The 21,185-nt window shown below is 45.7% G+C and overlaps 1 protein-coding gene across 4 annotated transcripts in view; it reads left to right on the forward strand.

Annotated features, from left to right (window-relative positions):
- Nucleotides 1-21,185, forward strand: part of LOC310661949 (acid-sensing ion channel 2) — a 384,099-nt gene that overhangs the window by 329,982 nt on the left and 32,932 nt on the right. For all 4 annotated transcript variants that reach the window (XR_014504182.1, XR_014504183.1, XM_083408671.1 and 1 more), the window contains exon 4: nucleotides 13,711-13,838. Coding sequence is in view for 2 of the 4 variants with exons in the window: in XM_083408671.1 (XP_083264797.1) it covers nucleotides 13,711-13,838 (128 nt within the window). In the remaining 2 variants the exon portion in view is untranslated. The remainder of the gene's footprint in view (nucleotides 1-13,710; nucleotides 13,839-21,185) is intronic.

The raw sequence follows: 21,185 nt of genomic DNA on the forward strand, positions 1-21,185 counted from the left end.
GGTGGGCAGACCATTTGCCAAGAAGTCATGTGTGATTTTGTGGTTCAGCTGAGGCAGTAATGAGGTTCAACGGCCCTGGCCAGTGCTCCACCTGAAAGGACTTAAACCACCCAGAATTTTCTACCATGCGCATGAGTTTCTCAGCAGTCAGATTTCAGTGTTGAAAGGGATCTCTGAAAGCAGAGAGCTTTGGAGCTGCTGCTATTACAGTAATTAACTCATTCATCCTTGGAAGAATCCTGCAAGACAGGTAGCTATTATTCCCAAGGCATAACTTAAACATCATTTTTACACCACTTTAATGTATCTTGGCAGGGTGATGAAAGTTCTCCGTTAGACATCCCTAGGCTCTCACTGAACTATGGCTCCCAGGAGAGAGGAAATTATTTAAGTCTGTCGTGTGTAGGCCTTCCACTCTTAGATAAGAAGCCTGAGGAGGAATGGCTCAACCAAAATCTCCTGCAATATACAACCTGCGTCCTGCATGCAGGTGTGGGGCATGTATGTGTGGGACAAGGTGATCCTTCCTACTGCCAGCTGTGGCTCCACCCACCATTTGGCCCTGCTCAACACTGCTGTGTGACCCTCAAAGGGTAGGCAACAAGGGAATGCAGCTCCTAGGTTAAAAATGTTTCCCACCCCTAACACAGGTGAGTGTCAGGCTTGCATGTACCTCGTGCTTAAAACATTAAAACTTTGGTGCCAAGAAAAGCAGAACACGCCACCATGCTATGTTAATTGAATTAAGAAGAAAACTCCGAATTTGCCATTTTGGGGGGTGAGAAGGATACCAATAGACAACTGGGTGAAAATTGTTTTGAGAGAGATAAGAATCCTAACCCCACTTATGTAGGAGAAAGTGCCACTGAATTCAGTACTTCTGGGTAGATGTTTTTAAGATTGTAAACAGGGAAATGAAATAAAACAAGATGAGTATTGGTGCAAACACACCCAACCTTTGAACATGCAAGTGTCTTTGGAGAGAGCTGTACCTGCTTTTTTCCTGATACGGTTCCTACAACCTCAGGTGTGCACCTGAGCAATGAATCAGAAGAGATTTTCTTCTTTCTTTCTTTATTTCTTTCTTTCTTTCGAAAAAGTATAAACCACAAGTTCTCCAAGTGTTGTACAAATAAAATTATAGGTACAACATGGCTAAAGGCCACAAACCAATTCAAAACAAACATACATGACGCCATCATCATTAAAAACAAAGACAAAATCAATAAAACCTTTAAAACAAACGTTTTTTAATACAAGAAAGATTTGGGAAGGGGGCCGAGGAGCGATGACAGCAGGGCAGCGTTTGAGCATGACATTTACCTCCAGCTGGCTTCTTAATGAGTCTGGGTTGCCCATCAGTCTTTGACTGTTGAATATTTCAAGACTTTCGGAGCTGCCGCAGTGAAGGTTGTGCATCAAGGAATCCACTTTGCAAAGCTGAATGAAAGCTGGTGGGTGGTTTTCTCTGCCCAAGCCTTTGTCGCAGAGAAATGCAGGAGTGTGGCGGGTGGGTTTAGAAAAGCTTAAAGCCCTGATTCGTCATCTCCAACCGTACCTAGTACAGTAGGTAACTTGTGCCTGGTTTTTTGTTTATGTGTCCAGATGGTTGGCAGGGCAGTCTGTGTCATGTTTCCAAATGTTAACTGTCTGGCTGGCAAAGTCCTGTCCCACTCAAAAACTAAGAGGCCAGTTCTCTACAGAATAAGCTATGAATCACACCGAAGCATTGCAGAGAGGGAGGTGATCTTCCAAGTTAGGTAAAAAAGCAAAGCAATACAGCACAGTATTTCATTTTGAATTCTTTTAACAGACAGCTAAGGAAATACTGAGACATATATGATTGGTGGCTCTTCTGGTCCATTATTGGAGGGTGGGGCTGAATTCAAATCCACAACCTACTTTATTAGTCTTAACTGCAATGTCACAAAGTTGTGAGTGACTCCAAGGTTTTGTATTTTCAAAAATGGGGGAATTGCTGTGATTGCTAGTTGGTTCCTATAGTCTTGGGTGCATCTTCAATCTGGCCTGTACCTGGTGAGACTAATCCAGTTATGCTTGCATTGGGTGTGACAAGCATCAGTCTGTCTGCCTTTTGTCCCTGCTGTTTCTCTGCCAGTTTATTTAGCCTCTGGCATGATGAAGGGTATGAGTTCTGGAGAACTCCTATAACATTTTGATTGGTCCTAATAAAGGTGCCACTACCCTCTCTCCTCCCCTGCCTGCCCCGTTTTATGTCGTTTGTGTTACAAAGATCCCAAAATTATCTGGGCAGCAGGCAGCTAAAGTGTCCCAAAGGGCCAAAACTGAACAGTAAGTGATTACCATAATCCCTGCCCTTTGATGCAATTTGTCTGTGAAGTAAGTGGCTATATTATGCTCAGTTTTAATGAAAACATGCTTGTAACATGGCACCTTGTCAGCTGCAGTCTCTGCAGTTACAATGAGAGTAAGCCCCATTAACCTCAACAGGACTCCTGCGTAAATATGCATAGACTTGCAGCGTACGTTGTTTTTGTGTGTATAGTACATATCATTTCTCCTGTGAGTTTTGGACAATGCAGTTTTTCAATCTTGCATTGCTCCTTAAAAACCACATTTTTGCGTAGTCCATTAAAATTCTGTTATACATTAGCCCTTTAGGCGCAAAATATGTGACAGCCCATCTGTCTCCTTAATCTGCTGCCTGACCACTGTGTAGGATCTCTGCGCAAAGCTCCAAGACATTACAGACCCAGCTGAGAGAAGCCAAATGTGTAGACTGGCAGGGGACCAATGTAGATGGAAGCCATCTACACAGAGGGGTTCGCTCTGTCCCCTAAATAAGTCAGTGAACTATTTGTTTTATTTTTCAGATTTTCTAATCTGAACTTAATTTCTATTCCTTCATCCAAACATGGATTCCAGAGCATTGTACATTAAAAAAAAAATCAAATATTGATGCAGTATTTATTGAACAATAAAATGCAAAACAACACAATAAAATCTGAAACACAATGAACCGGAAAAAACACTCTGTTTTTAGCACCAACCAGCATGCAAATTGCAGCACATGAGCTTTTCAGAATTCTTATTTTTAGGCTGGATTTCCACCTGTTTACTTTTTTTTTTTTTAAGGGGGACAGTAAGATGGAAGAAGTAGCAGAACTTGCAGACATGTTTAGGGTAAGGCTCAGCCAAGTGCTGTGGTTTCGACTACTCTCACAAAAGCAGCACTGAGGAATGAGAGCTGGTGTGGAGTAGCAGCTAAGGTTGTGAGCTAGAAATTCAAATTTCACCAAGTGGCCTTAATTCAGCCACTTAGCCTTTCTCTCTCAACCCTCTGTTTGCAGTACATGGACACTAAGGCTGGCTTAACTATAACAGGGTTGGCGGGAGAATATGCATATGAAATATATTTGAAATGCTCTATATCAAGGATAGCCAACATGGTGCCCTCCAGAAGTTGCTGGACTCCAACTCCCATCATGCCTTGCCATTGGCCATGCTGGCTGAGACCATAGGAGCCAACTCCTAGGGGCCAAGATACTTTCAGCCCCCCAATAAAATACTTGAGTGGACACCCCCCCCCCAGTTGATGGGCATTGCCATTCAAATGGTGTGTGTACGCTGCATCTTGCGATTGATTATGTGGGAAGAGTCTTGCCTGGACTTCCCCTCCCAAAAAATATTTTATTCAAGTTGGCACCCCTGTTGGGACCAATGGTAGTTTGAAATCCAACAGCCTTGGGGGGGGGGGCACCTTGTTGCCTATCCCTGGTTCAGTTCCTGTTGTTGTTGTTGTTAGAGAGGACTCCTTCTTAACTGTAGAAAAACCATACAGCCTTAAGATCCACATCTGCTTGTGACTTGCAAATCTGCTGGAGAGCTGAAATTAAAGTGAAGTAGTCCTTATATTGGCAAAGGTTATTTGTTTTAGGATGCACATTGCATAAAAAGTCAGTAGGAGCCCATTTGAGTGGTGTTGCCTCATAATTTGAGGACTAGATGGTGCACCTGTTTACACAAAAGAGCTGTCGGGATATACCTTTCGGTAGATCCGGTGCCTGCACTGAAGGAGCTGTGAAATGAAATCCAGTATTTGTTTATCTATACAGTGTGCACAATTCAGGCAAAATCAAGTACCATTGATTTCAACTTAGCAAGTTTAAGCCTAGGCTTAGTTTACCAGTTGAAATCAGTGGTGCTTCACAGTTCTTAACTTCGGCTGAATTATACCCACTGTATTGAAACTCAGCACTTTGAGACACTACACTTTCAAAAACTAGGTGCTCAGCACAACTGGCCTACGTGAAAAGGCACAGCACCCTCCCTGCACCGAAGAGCTTACAATCCAAATTTCAACAGGGCAAGGAGAATGGGAGAGAAGCAGGTGGCCCTGGGGCGCATTAGAGCTTGCGCAGTTACGCTTTGCTTGGATTTCATTTGGGGATAGGGGTTAAGGGGCTAAGCCAAAGATTATGCACAGAAGAGGTAGGTCTTAAGGCGGGGATTTGAAAGGAGCATTCTGCGAGGGAGTTCCAGGCTTGCGGGAAGCAAAGAGAATGCAAAATCACATAGTTGCGTTTCACACATCAGCCTTCTCTCAGTGAGCTTGGGGTGTTCCCATGGAAAGCCGAAAAGCCTTTCCCCAGCACACTTCCCACGCTCCTGTTCATGGGCAACAACACCAAGTCAAGGACTTCAGGGAGATGGTACCCATCTGTCCCCCCTGTATGTCTCCATAATTGCCATGTTGGTTTCTGGCAAGATGGGCATGATGCCACAAGGTTGACTTTTTTTTTTTTACTGAGGTTTGTGAGTTCTCCATAAGGCTCCAGGGACAGCACCTTTCCTGTCCTAGATATTACATAATGTGCTTTTTAATAATACACCTCGAGGCATATGGCCTCTGGATTTTGGCTGTGAGAGCAATCTGCTCAGCTAAAAATAGCTGGCATGCGTAATGCAGTTAGTTGCGACACCTTCTGTTACTCAGGGAGTCAGGAATCACAGCTTCACTTTACAAAGTGTCTTGAAGCAGAGAAGATGAAGGCTGGCCTTGCCTTCAATTTCTTAGCTTACAGCAGATGGGGCCACTTGTGTGTGTGTGTTATGTACACCAGCAGTCTAGTGATGCTATTACCTATATCCTTGACCTCCCCAACTACCACCTGTTTTTTCAGTGTTGCCTTACTGCCACCCCAGTTGCTGGCCAGCCAGCTGCAAATAAGGATGCAAAAGGGTGGCAGTTCCTCCACACCATGATAGTAGCACATGTGCCCAAATCAGCTGACTTGGCCACAAGCCAATATGTTCTTTCTAAGTGAACATCAAATTGGTCTCCAATTGGTCTCCAATGGAGATTTTTGAGTCTATCCCTTGCCGTACCTAATTTTCTGAAAAGAGAGATTCTGCAGCCCATGGCTGTCTGGTCCTCTGTCTTGGAAGCCCTACAAGGCCTCATTGACATTTTACCCAACTTATCTCTGCTCATGTGACTCTCCAGCCTGGGCTTCTTGTGGAGCTATCCATGATGCTACCAGTTTTGCTTGGATATTGCCTTACTAGATGCTGACCTCCTCTTTGCTCAACTTGGCTTTATTGAAACCTGACAGGTTTACCAGAACTGGAACTTGGAGTTGCTTGACAGTACATTGCTCCCCTTCTTGGGACTTGAACTCATTCCTTGCAGCCCCCCTCTGTCCATGCTAGAACCTCACCTGACTGAGATCACTGCCTGGACAAGAACACTGCCCTCTACCCTTTTGCCTATTTTGTGTGTGCTCATATTTACACAGCGCCTGTATTCACAATCTGCTGTTACTTCAGTGTCGTTTTTAGCTGTGCGTGAAAGGATTTCTGGACCGTGTGATCCCAGCCAATCAGGTCTCCCATAGTGAGCACAATGTCTCAAAGTGCCACATATTTAGTTGTGTGGTGATATCATTGATAGCAAAGAAAATCTACCTGTTGCCTTTCCCTCCTGTTGAATGCCTCCCCATTGTCCAGGCAACCAGGCCAGCTCTCCTTGTTTTGTCATGCTGTGCTGATGGCTTCCAGCACTGATTGGGAATCCTTTGGCCTTGATGCTCATGCATCACTCTGAACGACCAGCAGGGGCTCGATGGGGGTAAAGGTATGAATCCTATTAGGCAAGTAATGCTGGGAAGATGGGTGGCACCCACATTTAGATATGCATGCATGTATTAAGAACATAAGAAGAGCTCTATAGGATCAGGACAGTGGCTCATCTAGTCCAGCATCCTGTTCTCACAGCAGTTGACCAGCTGCCTATGGGAAACCTGCAAGCAGGATTCAAGCCCAAGAGCACTCTTCCTCTCCTGTGGTTTCCAGCAACTGGTATTCAGAAGCATTGCTGCCCTGAACTGTGGAGGCAGAGCATAGCTCTCATGGCTAGTAGCCACTGGTTGTCTAATTCTCCATGAATTCACCTAATCCTCTTTTAAAGCCGTCTAGGTTGGTGCCATCACTGCATCCAAATTCACGCCCCAGTCGCCTTCTGCCTCAGCTAGGCATCAGGTTGACAGAGCGCCAGCCCAGTTCTCTCCACCGACAGGATGCTAGCTTCTGAACAGCTTCGATTTCTTTCACAAAAGAGTGCAAAGAAGAAAGAACTGTCAAAGGAGAGGGCACATTTTGTGTGCTTGAAACATGCCTTCTCCATTTCAGCTCACATCTTCTCCTAAGGGCAGCGGAGCAAGAGGCAGATTTGACCCAAGAGAGCACAGTCCTTTGGGAAAGTTCTTCCTCTTGCACCAGCACCATTGAAAGGAAATGGGAGCAACAGAGCGCGGAAGATTCACGAGGGACTTGGCACTTTGTCTTTTTGGGACGTTAACTAAGTTGTCATTGTCATCTTTGTCATTTATCATTTGCAACGATCCCCGTGTTTATTAGACACCATACATAAATAAAAATAACCAGGCTGCTGTCTGCAAGCTCACAATCTAAATGAGCCCTCTCCTAGTTCTGGACTTCTTCCCGCAGTTGCCAACTCAAAGATGGAAAGGGAAGCATTGAAATGCAGTTGGAGGGAGGCTTGGTGGCATTGCTTTTGGCTTCTCCCCTTCACCTTCCTTGGAAGTATGGGGTTGGCATCGTCATTTCAGTGTGATGTGAAAGCCCCTCCCCATTTCCAAAAATGTTTGGAGTTAAGGTGTAATTTCACAGTGCTGTGGGGTGAATGCACTCTGCATGTTAGCTAATTTTATCTTGTTTAGTGTGCCAGGGCTGAATCCTGGTGTGGCGGAGGGGGAAAACAGGCCCCTTACTGAAGCCTTGACACATCCCAGATTTGAAGGAAAGCACTCACAGCTGCATCCATTCATCCTGGTTTTCTCCTTTCCCTTGCTTGGACCTCTCCTATGCTTCATCCTTATGCCTCACAACTGTTTTCCTCAGCTGGCTAACGGATGGGCTCAGGCTTTAATATTTATATGTTTGCACACTGGAGAGCCATAATAACACCATGAAAAAATAATGACGGCAAGCTGTAATGATAAATCCATGCGTCTTAACAGTCAGGCTTTTGCCAACCTGAGTGGAAAGGTGTATCGCCTTTTACAAATGCACGCGGAGTGAGACTTTCAACAGAAGGAGCAGCCTAGTTGCAAAAAGTATTGCTCAGATAGGGCTTAGTTTCCAAGCCAGCTGTCACTGATCAGCTTGACCCCCCCCCCCCCGATTGACTGAAAACCTCCCCCCCAAAAAAAAAGAAATCCCACCAGCTGGCAGATCGTGTTCACAGAAGCAACAGCTTTCTGGGGAGGCTGTTTAGCATTACATAAGGGAGTGTTATTGTTATTTTTGTGTGTGTGTCCTATTTATCTTTGAGCTCTTTTTGTGCTTTTGAGACAGAAAGGCAGAGTCTGAAAAGGTTATGTTTTAATAGGCTGTCCTCTGTGCCACATCTGTAAAAGCCTTTTTAGGAGGAAGTTTAGTGGTGGAGGACTCGCACCCTCCCACCCACCACTACGGCCAGCTCATTGCTGCATTTCGTGAGCAGGCTGCTGGAATTATCCGAATGAGAAACAGGCTGGGTGTCAAGGGGGTTTGAACAAACATTGATCTGGAAGAGGGTTCTTAAAAACATGGATCTTTGTTGCCAGAATGTGAAATAGAAACTGTGGCATCGCTTGCACAACTCTGCCATCTGCGATGCAGGGAGACAGCTGAGCAACTTGGGGGGCTGCGAGAGGTGAACGCAGGCATTAAAAAATGTTCCTCCAAATCTTTTTATATGCCACGGCGGCGGCAAGAGTTTTGATCGCAGCAAAATGGAAGAGTAACGAAATCCCCTCTACTCAAGATTGGATACAAAAGCTGACAGAATATGCTGAATTAGATGGTTTATCAGAAAAAATAAAGAATAAATCAAAACAGGAATTTGTTTCTAAATGGGAGGTTTTCAAAGAATATCTGAAAAATAAATATAGTAGTTTAAATTCTGTTGCAGCATTCGAGGAACTTGTAAGGTAGATATAAGAAATTAGATTTAATGAGAATAAGTTTAATTATAAATTATAAGAAAAAATGTGTATGGGCAATAAGTAATTTGAATTTGAAGTATGGAATGGACGGGAGGTCGGGTCTTTAGTGTTAAGACCAATAGATGTTTTATTGTCTGCTAGGAGTATTGTGTGTCTATGGTTGTTTTTGTGATTAGTGTATGGTTTGGTATTTGTGTTCGGTGTTTGTTTGTTTGTCTTTCTTGTTGTATAAATAAAAAACTTTATTAATAAAAAAAAAGAAAAAAAAATGTTCCTCCAAATCCAAAAGCACAACATGAAATCTACACTAACACACACACACACTTCTGCAAAAAGCTTAGGCTGAGACCAGTTTTGGGAATTTTTATGTACAAATCACAGCTTAGTGAGTTTTGAGAAGAATAACTAACCAGACAAATTGGTGGTGGTGGTGGAATGGGAAAAGGATGTGTGAATGAAGGCTAGTAACCATGTTTCCTTGGTAATGTGTAGTGAAAAAGATGCATGGTGGGAAGTTGTCTTGTCCAGGGTTTCCTCCGCTTCACTTTCTGCTACTTGCAAGGTAAGCTGGGGAAACCCCAGGTTGCACTGAGACATGTGATGTGAAAGAAAACCTCTGTTCCGATTCAGTTCACAAATTTTAGCATGGAACCTGTTGCTTGAATTGTAATTCAACAGTTTCATGCTGCAGCTTCCCTTTGAAATACACAATCGCTTTGAGGTCCTCTCCCCTAGCATGGAAGACGAAGAGCAGACTCCATTTGAGGATCTCTCCCTCATTACAGTCGATCACGTATATGAAGATGAGCAGCAAAGTCAGTCCTCAGGGAATGTGCAGGCGACCTTGGAACGGACCGCTCACGGAAGAACCCTGACCAAACCTAAGAGAAGGCGTGTAGTGGTGATAGGGGATTCCTTACTGAGGGGAACAGAAGGAGTGATCTGTGGGCCTGACAAGATGTCTCGGGAAGTGTGCTGTCTCCCCGGGGCTAAGATCCAAGATGTAACTGAACGACTGCAAGGAATCATAAAACCCACTGACAAATACCCCTTCCTCTTGGTTCATGTGGGAACCAATGACACTGCAAGCAATAGCCTCCAGAAGATCAAAAGAGACTACGAGGCTCTGGGCAGGAAATTGAAGCAATTAAATGCACAAATCGTCATCTCATCTGTCCTCCCAGTTGAACGACGTGGCCCAGGGAGAGAGAGGAAAATAGTGGAAGTAAACAGCTGGCTTCGCAAATGGTGTAAACAGGAACGGTTTGGATTCTTAGATCACGGACTGCTGTTTCTTGAGGATGGACTTCTGGCAAGCGATGGGCTGCACCTCACAACGGTTGGGAGGAATGTTTTTGCCAAAAAACTAAGAAACCTCATCAGGAGGGCTTTAAACTGACTAATGTGGGGGAGGGAGACAGTGCTCCTGAAGGTAGGAGTCTATTAATTGATGAAGATGATCATACAAATGTCATAGACCAAATGGAGCAAACAGCAAGCAGACCTAGTGGTGGGAGGAAAAAATCCTTAAATAAGAGACACGGGGGAATGACTAATGGACTTCAATGTCTGTACACTAATGCACAAAGCATGGGAAATAAACAAGATGAGCTTGAGCTCTTGGTACAGCAAACTAAATATGACATAATAGGCATCACTGAAACCTGGTGGGATAAGTCCCACGATTGGAATGTAAAAATGGAGGGATACAATCTATTTCAGAGAAACAGACCAGACAAGAAAGGAGGAGGAGTGGCGTTATATGTCAGGGATGTGTATACCTGTGAAGAGATCCAAGATTTAGAACCTCAAAGCCAAAGTGAGAGCATTTGGGTCAAAATTAAGGGAGAGAAGAATAATAGTGACCTCATTGTGGGAGTTTACTACAGATCCCCAAGCCAAACGGAGGACATAGATGATGCCTTCCTGGAACAGATGGCCAAGCATGCAAAAGGAAGGGAGATAGTAGTAATGGGGGACTTCAATTACCCAGATATTTGTTGGATGTCAAACTCAGCCAAGAGCATAAGGTCAAACAGATTCCTCACTGGCCTTGCAGACAACTTCATTGTCCAGAAAGTGGGAGAAGCAACAAGAGGAACAGCCATTTTAGATCTGGTCCTAACCAATGTCGATGACCTGGTTAATGGGGTAGAAGTGGAAGGATCATTAGGCGCAAGTGATCATGCTCTTCTGAAGTTTACTATACAACGGAAAGGAGCAGCCAAGCATACTAGGACTCAATTTCTTGACTTTAAGAAAGCCGACTTCATAAAACTTAGGGAAGTGCTGGGTGAGATCCCATGGACAGTAATACTAAAAGGAAAGGGAGTTCATGATGGCTGGGAGTTTGTTAAGAGGGAGATAGTAAAAGCACAACTTCAGGCAATACCAATGAGACGGAAACATGGAAGGTGCCTAAAGAAGCCAGGGTGGCTATCTAAAGAACTTTTAACTGAGTTAAGATTAAAAAAGGATGTGTATAAAAAATGGAAAAGGGGGGAAACCACCAAAGAGGAATTCAAACAAATAGCCAGCACGTGTAGACACAAAGTCAGAAAAGCTAAAGCACAGAATGAACTCAGGCTTGCTAGAGAGGTTAAAAGCAACAAAAAAGGCTTTTATGGGTATGTTCGTAGCAAAAGGAAGAACAAAGAAACAGTGGGGTCACTCAGAGGAGAAGATGGTGAAATGCAAACAGGGGACACAGAAAGGGCTGAACTCCTCAATGCCTTCTTTGCCTCAGTCTTCTCCGATAAAGAAAACAATGCCCGACCTGAAGAATTTGGAGGAAATGATTCAGCAGAGGAAACACAGCCCAGAATAACTAAGGAGATAGTACAAGAATACTTGGCTAGTTTAGATGTATTCAAGTCTCCAGGGCCAGATGAACTGCATCCAAGAGTATTAAAAGAACTGGCAGATGTGATCTCAGAACCACTGGCAATCATCTTTGAGAATTCCTGGAGAACAGGCGAAGTCCCGGCAGACTGGAGGAGGGCAAATGTTGTCCCTATTTTCAAAAAGGGGAAAAGAGAGGACCCAAATAATTACCGCCCAGTCAGTCTAACATCAATACCAGGGAAGATTCTGGAGCAGATCATTAAGCAAACAATCTGTGAGCACCTAGAAAGGAATGCTGTGATCACCAATAGTCAGCATGGATTTCTGAAAAATAAGTCATGTCAGACTAACCTGATCTCATTTTTTGACAGAATTACAAGCCTGGTAGATGAAGGGAACGCAGTGGATGTAGTCTACCTTGATTTCAGCAAGGCATTTGACAAGGTGCCCCATGATATTCTTGTAAAGAAGCTGGTAAAATGCGGTCTTGACTATGCTACCACTGAGTGGATTTGTAACTGGCTGACTGACCGGACCCAAAGGGTGCTCATCAATGGTTCCTCTTCATCCTGGAGAAGAGTGACTAGTGGGGTGCCACAGGGTTCTGTATTGGGCCCGGTCTTATTCAACATCTTTATCAACGACTTGGATGATGGACTCAAGGGCATCCTGATCAAATTTGCAGATGACACCAAACTGGGAGGGGTGGCTAACACCCCAGAAGACAGGATCACACTTCAAAACGACCTTGACAGATTAGAGAACTGGGCCAAAACAAACAAGATGAATTTTAACAGGGAGAAATGTAAAGTATTGCACTTGGGCAAAAAAAATGAGAGGCACAAATACAAGATGGGTGACACCTGGCTTGAGAGCAGTACATGTGAAAAGGATCTAGGAGTCTTGGTCGACCACAAACTTAACATGAGCCAACAGTGTGACGCGGCAGCTAAAAAAGCCAATGCAATTCTGGGCTGCATCAATAGGAGTATAGCATCTAGATCAAGGGAAGTTATAGTGCCACTGTATTCTGCTCTGGTCAGACCTCACCTGGAGTACTGTGTCCAGTTCTGGGCACCACAGTTCAAGAAGGACACTGACAAACTAGAACGTGTACAGAGGAGGGCAACCAAAATGGTCAAAGGCCTGGAAACAATGCCTTATGAGGATCGGCTAAGGGAGCTGGGCATGTTTAGCCTGGAGAAGAGGAGGTTAAGGGGTGATATGATAGCCATGTTCAAATATATAAAAGGATGTCACATAGAGGAGGGAGAAAGGTTGTTTTCTGCTGCTCCAGAGAAGCGGACACGGAGCAATGGATACAAACTACAAGAAAGAAGATTCCACCTAAACATTAGGAAGAACTTCCTGACAGTAAGAGCTGTTCGACAGTGGAATTTGCTGCCAAGGAGTGTGGTGGAGTCTCCTTCTTTGGAGGTCTTTAAGCAGAGGCTTGACAACCATATGTCAGGAGTGCTCTGATGGTGTTTCCTGCTTGGCAGGGGGTTGGACTCGATGGCCCTTGTGGTCTCTTCCAACTCTATGATTCTATGATTCTATGACTTGCCTTTATTCAAGGATAGTAGCTTTCAGGTCAGTAACACTTGAGTGTCCTGGAGACCTGAATCATACCCCCTACCTGATTTTGGATATTAATATTTCTGATGTCAGGGATGATAATGGTGTTGATGAACTCAAAGCATTTTGAGTGTGGTTTTTGAAAAAAACCATTTTATTAACAACAACAAAAATGCAAATAAATGACAAAAAGTAAAGTTACAAAACATAGGAGCAATACAGAGGTTGTGTTTCCAAATAAATAAATAGCAGATAATATAGAAGAATAAAAGCAGCAAAACACATGACGGAAGCCAGATTTCACAATTTGATGGGGGAAGAGAGTTTTGTATATCTGAATTGGAGACCTAAGAGATGAAATCCCACCGCAGTATGGTACAGAAATGATTCAAGTCTTCCTTACCCTTAGAAATGTGTGATTGTGAGTTATTTCGTCTGTGATAGCCAGAGTCCACACATTCTTGTCCTATAATGTCTCCCATTTCTGGGCCAAATAGAACTTATTTGGCCCAGAAATGGAAGACATTGCAGGACAAGAATGTGTGGACTCTGGCTATCACAGACGAAATAACTCACAATCACACATTTCTAAGGGTAAGGAGAAATATAGCCAGCAGCTACATAAGAAGTTCCTTAGGTTGGAAAATTGCTGTTTGGACAAGTTTGTATTTTGGATATTGCCATTTCTGATGGCAGGGGTGCTGATTATGGTAGTGATTAAGCTCATCGCCTTTCTGAGTGTTGAAAGCACAAGATTGTCCCCGACTAATTGACATTTTTTTCGTTCTCTTTGCAGATGAAACAACATTCGAAGCAGGAGTCAAAGTCCAGATCCACAGTCAGTCTGAGCCGCCGTTTGTTCAGGAACTTGGGTTTGGCGTGGCGCCTGGGTTCCAGACTTTTGTAGCCACGCAAGAGCAAAGAGTGAGTCCTGCTTTTCTCATACATTTCCGCACTCTGTAGTCATTCCTTCTAAGGCCACAAATAGAGGAGAGGCTGAGGCTGCCTTGGTTAGCTGCCATTTGAGAGAATACTATCCATAAGGCAAGGTGATGTAGCCACTTGAAGTGGGAGATATTTTAGTAGCATGGACAGTGGCACAATGGGGGAGAGGTCTGCCTGATGAGACTTAGAATGCTTCCAAACTGTTGCTGTTTTCGGGTGGGATTCAACCACACACCGACAAATTCAGGTTGTGCAATTCATCGTCCTTCCTTACCATCCTCAGTTTATTTGTATGCCACCTTTCCACTCAATTGTGCCCAAAGCCACTCACAGTGTATCAAATGTACAATAACAATTCAAAGGAAATGAGAAACAGTTCTGTAGAAAGAACAGGATATTTTACTGCCATCATCATTATCACCACAGAGGTGTCTATGGAGGGGATATATTCATTGAAAATGCTGTATTGTAACTTTTGAATAATTTTTCTTTTTTAAAGAAAAAACCACATATCAATAAGTAAAAAAAAAAACGCACACAAAATCCCAGTCCATGCAAAACTGTGTAAAAGACTAGAAATAAGCTAACCTAGTTTCAATAACAAAATTAACATTCAAAATGAAGGACTGGTGCAGCACACAAATACACAATCTGACTTTTTTTGCAGTAAAGAAAATGACAGGAAATGTACTTGAAAGTGTGGGATAACATTCGATTGATACAATGTCATCTAACCTCCCCGCAGACAGAATGGATAAATGGCCGACTGTCATCTAACTTCCCTGTAAACTTGGTGCAAATAAATCAGGATGAATGCTTAATAAAACAGGCAGACTGGGAATCACTACAATCCTTTAGGAAGTTCTGCACGACTCCCCTGAAACAGCAGGGGATGTCATTTGGAGTTCCCATCTCAGATGGCAAAATGTTTAACTGTTTTGTTTATTTTAAAATTTTATTTACATGTTTATAGATCACGCTGTCATATAAAATATCACAAGGCAGTATACATCCGAAAAATTAAAAAAACACAATACTACAGTTACAACAATAAAAGCATCTGACACGTTAGCAAAAGCTGGTTGGCAGAGGATCTTGGCTTTGAGAGGCCTGCCTAAAGAAAACAGTTTTCAAAAGATGCCTGAAAGCGAGCAGGGTGGCAAGGAGCTCTACTGCAGGACAGTCCCAGCACACTTAAGGGTCCATCCCAGGTAAATGCCAGCCAAGCCTGAGGAACATGTGGGACCACCAAACATGCCCCATCAGAAGAGCTCAGCGATTCAAGTGGAGGATAAGGAATGGTCCAATCCTGACTGTGGAGCATTCAGTGCAGTGAACTGAAACTACTTAGCAGTGGCGTAGCGTGGGTTGTCAGCACCCGGGGCAAGGCAAGTAATTTGCGCCCCCTAACCCGGGGCAAGGCAAGTAATTTGCGCCCCCCACGCTGCACTGTCCCTCCCCCAGATAGTCCCTCGCTCTCTCTCCGCACCGCACCGCACACCTGGCACCCTCCCCTCCACAGTGGGCGGCGACCTGGCGGCTCGGATCGGATTCGCACAGCCAGCACTGCAGTGAGAGAGAGTGAGTGAGCCAGGTAGGGGCAGAGAGCTGCGAGTGTGAGCGCGCGCCCCCCAGATGTTGCGCCCGGTGCGGCCGGCCCCCCCCTGCACCCCCCACGCTACGCCACTGTTACTTAGAAGTGCTAACAAACTTTGCAACCACTGTGTGCATTGTCAGAAGCAGATGGGCAATTACAAACAGCAGATGAGGGCAGCATGACAGGATGCCTCACACAGGGCGCCAAACCAAAGGTGTGCCTTCCAGCCTCCTTCCCAAAGCCTAGTAAGGGCTTGCTCAGCTTTGGGAAGCAAGCCCTTACTAGGATCCTTCCGGAGCCTAGGATCCTTCCAGGATCTTGCCCGCCCAGGGCGCCATATTACCAGAGCCCTCCCCTGCAAACAGTGGGGCTTATGACCCATAATTATCCCTATGCACCCAGTATTAGGTGCTGTGGCCCTACAGCCAACCTCTGAGCCTCAAGACCTGTGAATGTAAAGTTACCACCTCTTCACTAAACTTGTTTTACCAGCCACAAATAGAAAAAGAGAGGGAGGGAGTGAATCTGACTCTGTTGAATTGTACACCATTTATTCATCCATCCACATGCAAATTTTTAATAATAAGCATTTGGATATATGTGTCTGGAGGGCAGGTAAGATCACTCTGGTCGCAATTAGGACCAATTACATTCGCCGTGAAAACTGTCAAGTTGAAATGTTGCGTCCCTCTCTGTCTTGGAGGAAACCTTTATGGCCATATTGATGAAAACTGCACAGCTGCAAGACAGGAAAAGGGGTGGGGATCACAGGGCAGCTGGAGAGGCAGATTGCGGGAGGGCCGAGATGATCCATGAAAGGCTTTGGCACGGGACTTGAAGGAGAAGAAGAAAACAGCAGGACAAGGAGAGGGGGCAGTGCGGGGGCTGGCCGATATGAGAAAGGGGGAGGCTTGCCAGGCAAAGAGAGCAGAGAAAGAAAGAGGCACCAGAAAAAGACAATGGCAGATGAGGCTACGAATGTTTGAGAAAAGCTTTAAGCTGGATTCTGTTGCAGGAAATGGCCCTTCTTCATTATACATTTAAAGCAGCATCGTACCACTTTAAACAGCCACACCCCCCCCCCCAAATATATCCTGGAAACTGCAATTGCTTAAGGGTGCTGAGAATTCTTCTGTGACCCCTAGTCCCCTCACAGAGCTGCAGTTATCAAAACCTTCCTGCTCTATGGCATGGAACCCACACTGCCCTGTTGGAGGGGACAAGAGGCCAAATATTGACACCCCCAGCCCTCATGCTGCCTTCCCAAAGCCAGCTAAGCAATGCACCAGGCTTTATGAAGGAGACACAAGGCTCTGGCAGGGTCTTAGAGCCCTCCCACTTTCTTTCCAAAGCTGAGAAAGCACTAATTAGGCTTTGGGAAGGAGGAGGGAGGACTCTAGGACCCTGTCAGAGCCCTCATACCTCTGTCCCAGCGCTTCACTTACCCAGCTTTGGGAAAGCAGCCTGAGGCGGGGGCATCAAATGTTGCCAGGGACCGCCAAAAAATCAAGGCTTTGTGTTGCACCACCCTGCTCCAGATGTTGCTGGACTCCAGCACCCATCAGCCCCAGCCAGGGTGATCTGGGGTGATGGGAGCTGGAGTCCACTGACATCTAGGGAGGGCCGCAGGCTCCCCATCCCTGCCTTTGAGCCTTTCATTATTTATGGTCATGTGATCACATGGAGGAAGCAAGCACAAGAGAGGCACCTGTGACACGAATGAGCATTCTGACCAATCCATTTTTATTATAAAGAGATTTTCAGGTTTGAAATACTAATGATGATGATGTAGAAGAAGAATTCAATAAATGTAGGTGCAGACTACTGTACAGTGGTACCTCGGGTTAAGAACTTAATTCGTTCTGGAGGTCCGTTCTTAACCTGAAACTGTTCTTAACCTGAAGCACCACTTTAGCTAGTGGGGCCTCTTGCTGCCGCCGCCACACGATTTCTGTTCTCATCCTGAAGCAAAGTTCTTAACCTGAGGTACTATTTCTGGGTTAGCAGAGTCTGTAACCTGAAGCATCTGTAACCTGAAGCATCTGTAACCCGAGGTACCACTGTAACCTTCATGTGAAAATGCCCCCAAGTTTCCAATGTACTCTCTCCAGCACCTATATCACGTTGAAGGGCTTCTGGCTTTCTCTGTCTTCTCATGGCCAGCTCAGGGACATGCAGAACGAGGAGCAAGTTGCGTCCAGGCTGCGTCTGGCATGCAGTGGGAGGCTGTTGTTTTCCTCTGTCCCTGGCACAGCTTGTCCTCATTACTTCTAACAAGGGGGTGAGGGGGGGGGGGAGAAAAGGACAAAACAGTTTCCACACAGGAGGAGCAGCGTGTGTGTGTGTGTGTGTGTGTGTATGTATGTAAGGCTAAACCTTGCTAAGTGCTCCTACCCCACCACCCACAAACCCTGAGCAAAGCAGCCCACGGGGCTTGCCTGATAAAATCAACTGAAAGGGCCTCCAGGCGTTTGCAGGTGACTTTGTCAGGCGTGCAGCAGCTGGAGCAAGGAGGGATGCTGATAAAAGCCTCCTGCTCAAAAACAAAACAAGTCCTTTGTTGGGGATGCAAACTGTCCACACCAGTTACAAAAGGAACGAACGCCTGGGCTCGGGAAACCTGTCTTCTATTGCTCCTCGTTATTCCGCCAAAGGCAGGCATGTTAAAGAAGATGAAATGTTCCCTAAAGCAGCCATTTCTGCCAATTTGGCCATAAAAATTTAAGAGGCTTCAATTAAGCAACAGGTTAGAGATGCTGTGGCAATATTGGGGAGGATGGCTGAAGTGCGCCTCGGAGACTCGTCCTGGTGAATTTTCAGAGCCTGAGGAAAAAAGGAAAAGACCCTGGGATGCTGCGGGCAGATTTCTTGGGGGGTGGGGAGGGAGAGAAATGGAAATTGGGATTCTGGCCCAGAAGGCCTACACTGGGCAGGCGAGAGCTGGTGTGGGGCAGTGGTTACAGAGAGGGCCAGACCAGGACGTGGGTAGACCAGGGTTCAAAGCCTCTCTCTGGCATCACTCTTGCCAGGTGACCTCTGCTCACCAGCACCAGGCTCAGGGTTAGATACCTTTTCTGGCTCTTTATCACAGGACTCTGCGGCTTCCGACTCTGTGTCTTGACTCTGAGGTCATGGCATCACCCCTTCCTTACATAATGTGTGCATTGTCCTCCGAGAGGAGGGGCTTGAAAGAAAAGAGCAAAGATGCTAGATGAATAGAGAGAGGGAGACTTGGGGGCATTAGGCAAACTGAGGCAATTCCCTCAAGCAATAGGCTGGTAGATTATAATCGGGGCTGGGGGGCTGGGCGTGCAAGACACCCACTCACTAGCCTATTAACCCAATGGCTTCCACCGCCCCAGCTCCTGCGGGGCTCCCCAGGTCACCTGCACCCTCATCCCACACTTTGAGGAATGACCCCCTTCCTCACAGTGAGAAAAAGAGGAGGAGGAGAAGCTGCCATTGCTGCTGCCACGTTAGCTCAAGAGCAGCGGTGGTGGAAGAGGAGTGAAGGACAGCAGCAGCTGCCTGTCAGTTCACAAGGATGCTGTGATGAAGCATAGTGAAGGGCAGAGAAGCAGGGATTGGGGAAAGCAGCAGCAATGGAAGGGCTGGGTAAAATGAGTGATGTTACCTGCCACTCACATTTGGAGGCAGCAGTGTTTCTGAATAACAGTTGCTGGGAACCACAGGAGGGGACAGTGTTCTCGTGCTCGATTCCTGCTTGCATAGGCATCTGGTTGGCCACTGTGAGAACTGCATGCTGGGCTAGATGGGCCATTGGCTTGGTCCAGTGGGGTCTTCCTATGTTTCTTAGCAAGGCAGCTTTGGAGAAGCTGTAGCCCTCCAGTTATTGCTGGACTCCAGCTCCCATCATTACTGAGTATTGGCCATATTGGCTGGGGCTGATGGGAGTTGGAGTCCAACAGCATCTGCCAGGCCACAGGTGTTGCATCAGCACCAGGGGCAGAGAGCCTTTCATCTGCTTCAAGCTCCTTTGTGATCCTCATCTCCATTATCCATCATCTCCAACTCTTTAGACCAGGCATAGGCAAACTCGGCCCTCCAGATGTTTTGGGACTACAGCTCCCATTATCCCTAACCACTGGTCCTGTTAGCTAGGGATGATGGGAGTTGTAGTCTGAAAACATCTGGAGGGCTGAGTTTGCCTATGCCTGGTTTAGACCCTTGGCAGAATGGAATCATGTTGTTTTCTCACACTATATTATCTCAAGGTGTGTACTGGGTTGGGGCAGGTTTGAATGGCATCCTGCAAAGACGAAAGAAAGAAAAATGTATCTGTACATGGAAAAATAACATATTGGGCACGAATCTATTCTCTGACATGCTATATTTACATCTGCAGGGAGATATTTTGGGTTGGGGGAACATTCAGGCACACAACCCCCACTGCATCCTGCAGTGATTCAATCCAAGAACCGGTCACCACTTTGATTCTGCAACTTGTATAAACCGGCCGTCTCTGGTCTGTGCAGCAAAGCCAATTTTGGCAAGACACATTATGTTAAATTCCCCATAGAGAGGGAGGTGTGAAGGGAGCAAATTCAAAAGAACCTCGTGAGCTGCCTTCCTTGGGAGATGCTTAGAAGAGAGGAAGAGGGAACTTGCTTTGCTTCCAATAGCTCTGTGCCACAGAGAATGACAGCCTGAATGGCACGCTGAGAGGTGCGCGAAGGATGCTTTTGAATGCCTTAACAAGCGCCGAAGCAACGCTTCTTGTGTGATCCCATCCGGTGTCTCATTAACGAACACAATTTCCTCGCCATTATTTCACTTCTGAGCAAAAGGCAAAGGCTGTCTGCTTGCAACTTTGAGGGAAGAGCGTGACAGGCAAACAGCTCCCTTCTGTGGTCCAGGCATGGCAGCGTGCAGAAGCCATAACAACATAAGAGAAGCTCCTGCTGGATTCGGCCAATGGCCTACGTGGTTCAGCATCCTGCTCTCACAGTGGCTGACCAGATGCCTATGGGAAGCCCACAAGCAGGACATGAGTGCAACAACACCTGCAGTTCCCAACAATTGGTGTTCAGAGACATCAGTATCATAATTCTCTATGGGGGAGAAGAATGATGGGCTACAGCAGAAACATGCCGCTTGTGAAGAAGCTAATTGCACAGTGGTATGCAGAACATGCATATTAGATCCCTGATGCTTGTTACTGTTTTTGGAAAAAGCAGCTTCAGGAGGGGGCGGGCAGTTGAAAGTGGAGAAGCAGGGAGGAAGGATAATTAACCCGTTCCTTGCCTGTCATTTTCTTGTTCCAAGTTTTCCCCTCCTCCCACCAGCTTGAAAACATACAGGTTGCATCCACGCTACACATTTAAAGCACATGGCTTCCTCCAAATAATCCAGGGTACTGTGATTTACCCCTTACAGACCTGCAATTCCCAGTACCCTTAAACTGCAGTTCCCAGGATTCCTTGGGGGAAGGCCAGTGCTTTAAATATGTGCTGTGGACATAACTGCAGTAGAAATGTTGGAGAGAGCAGCAAGACAGAAGCTATTTGGAGCATGGAAAGAGCAGCATCACTCTTCCGCTCTCACTTGCTGCCTCCAGAAGCGTATTATCTTTCTTTCTTTTTCAAAAAATTGAATTCTGGGCTGTAACACACGTTTGCGTATAATGTGTAGGATAGAGGATGTTTTTAAACCACCTTGAAATCATGACAAAAGGTGGCATGTAATGAAGAGGGTGAGAAGTAGCGCTT

The sequence above is a fragment of the Podarcis tiliguerta genome (genome assembly GCF_965153285.1).
Source record: "Podarcis tiliguerta genome assembly, chromosome: 13".
In the NCBI taxonomy this organism is placed as follows: domain Eukaryota; kingdom Metazoa; phylum Chordata; class Lepidosauria; order Squamata; family Lacertidae; genus Podarcis; species Podarcis tiliguerta.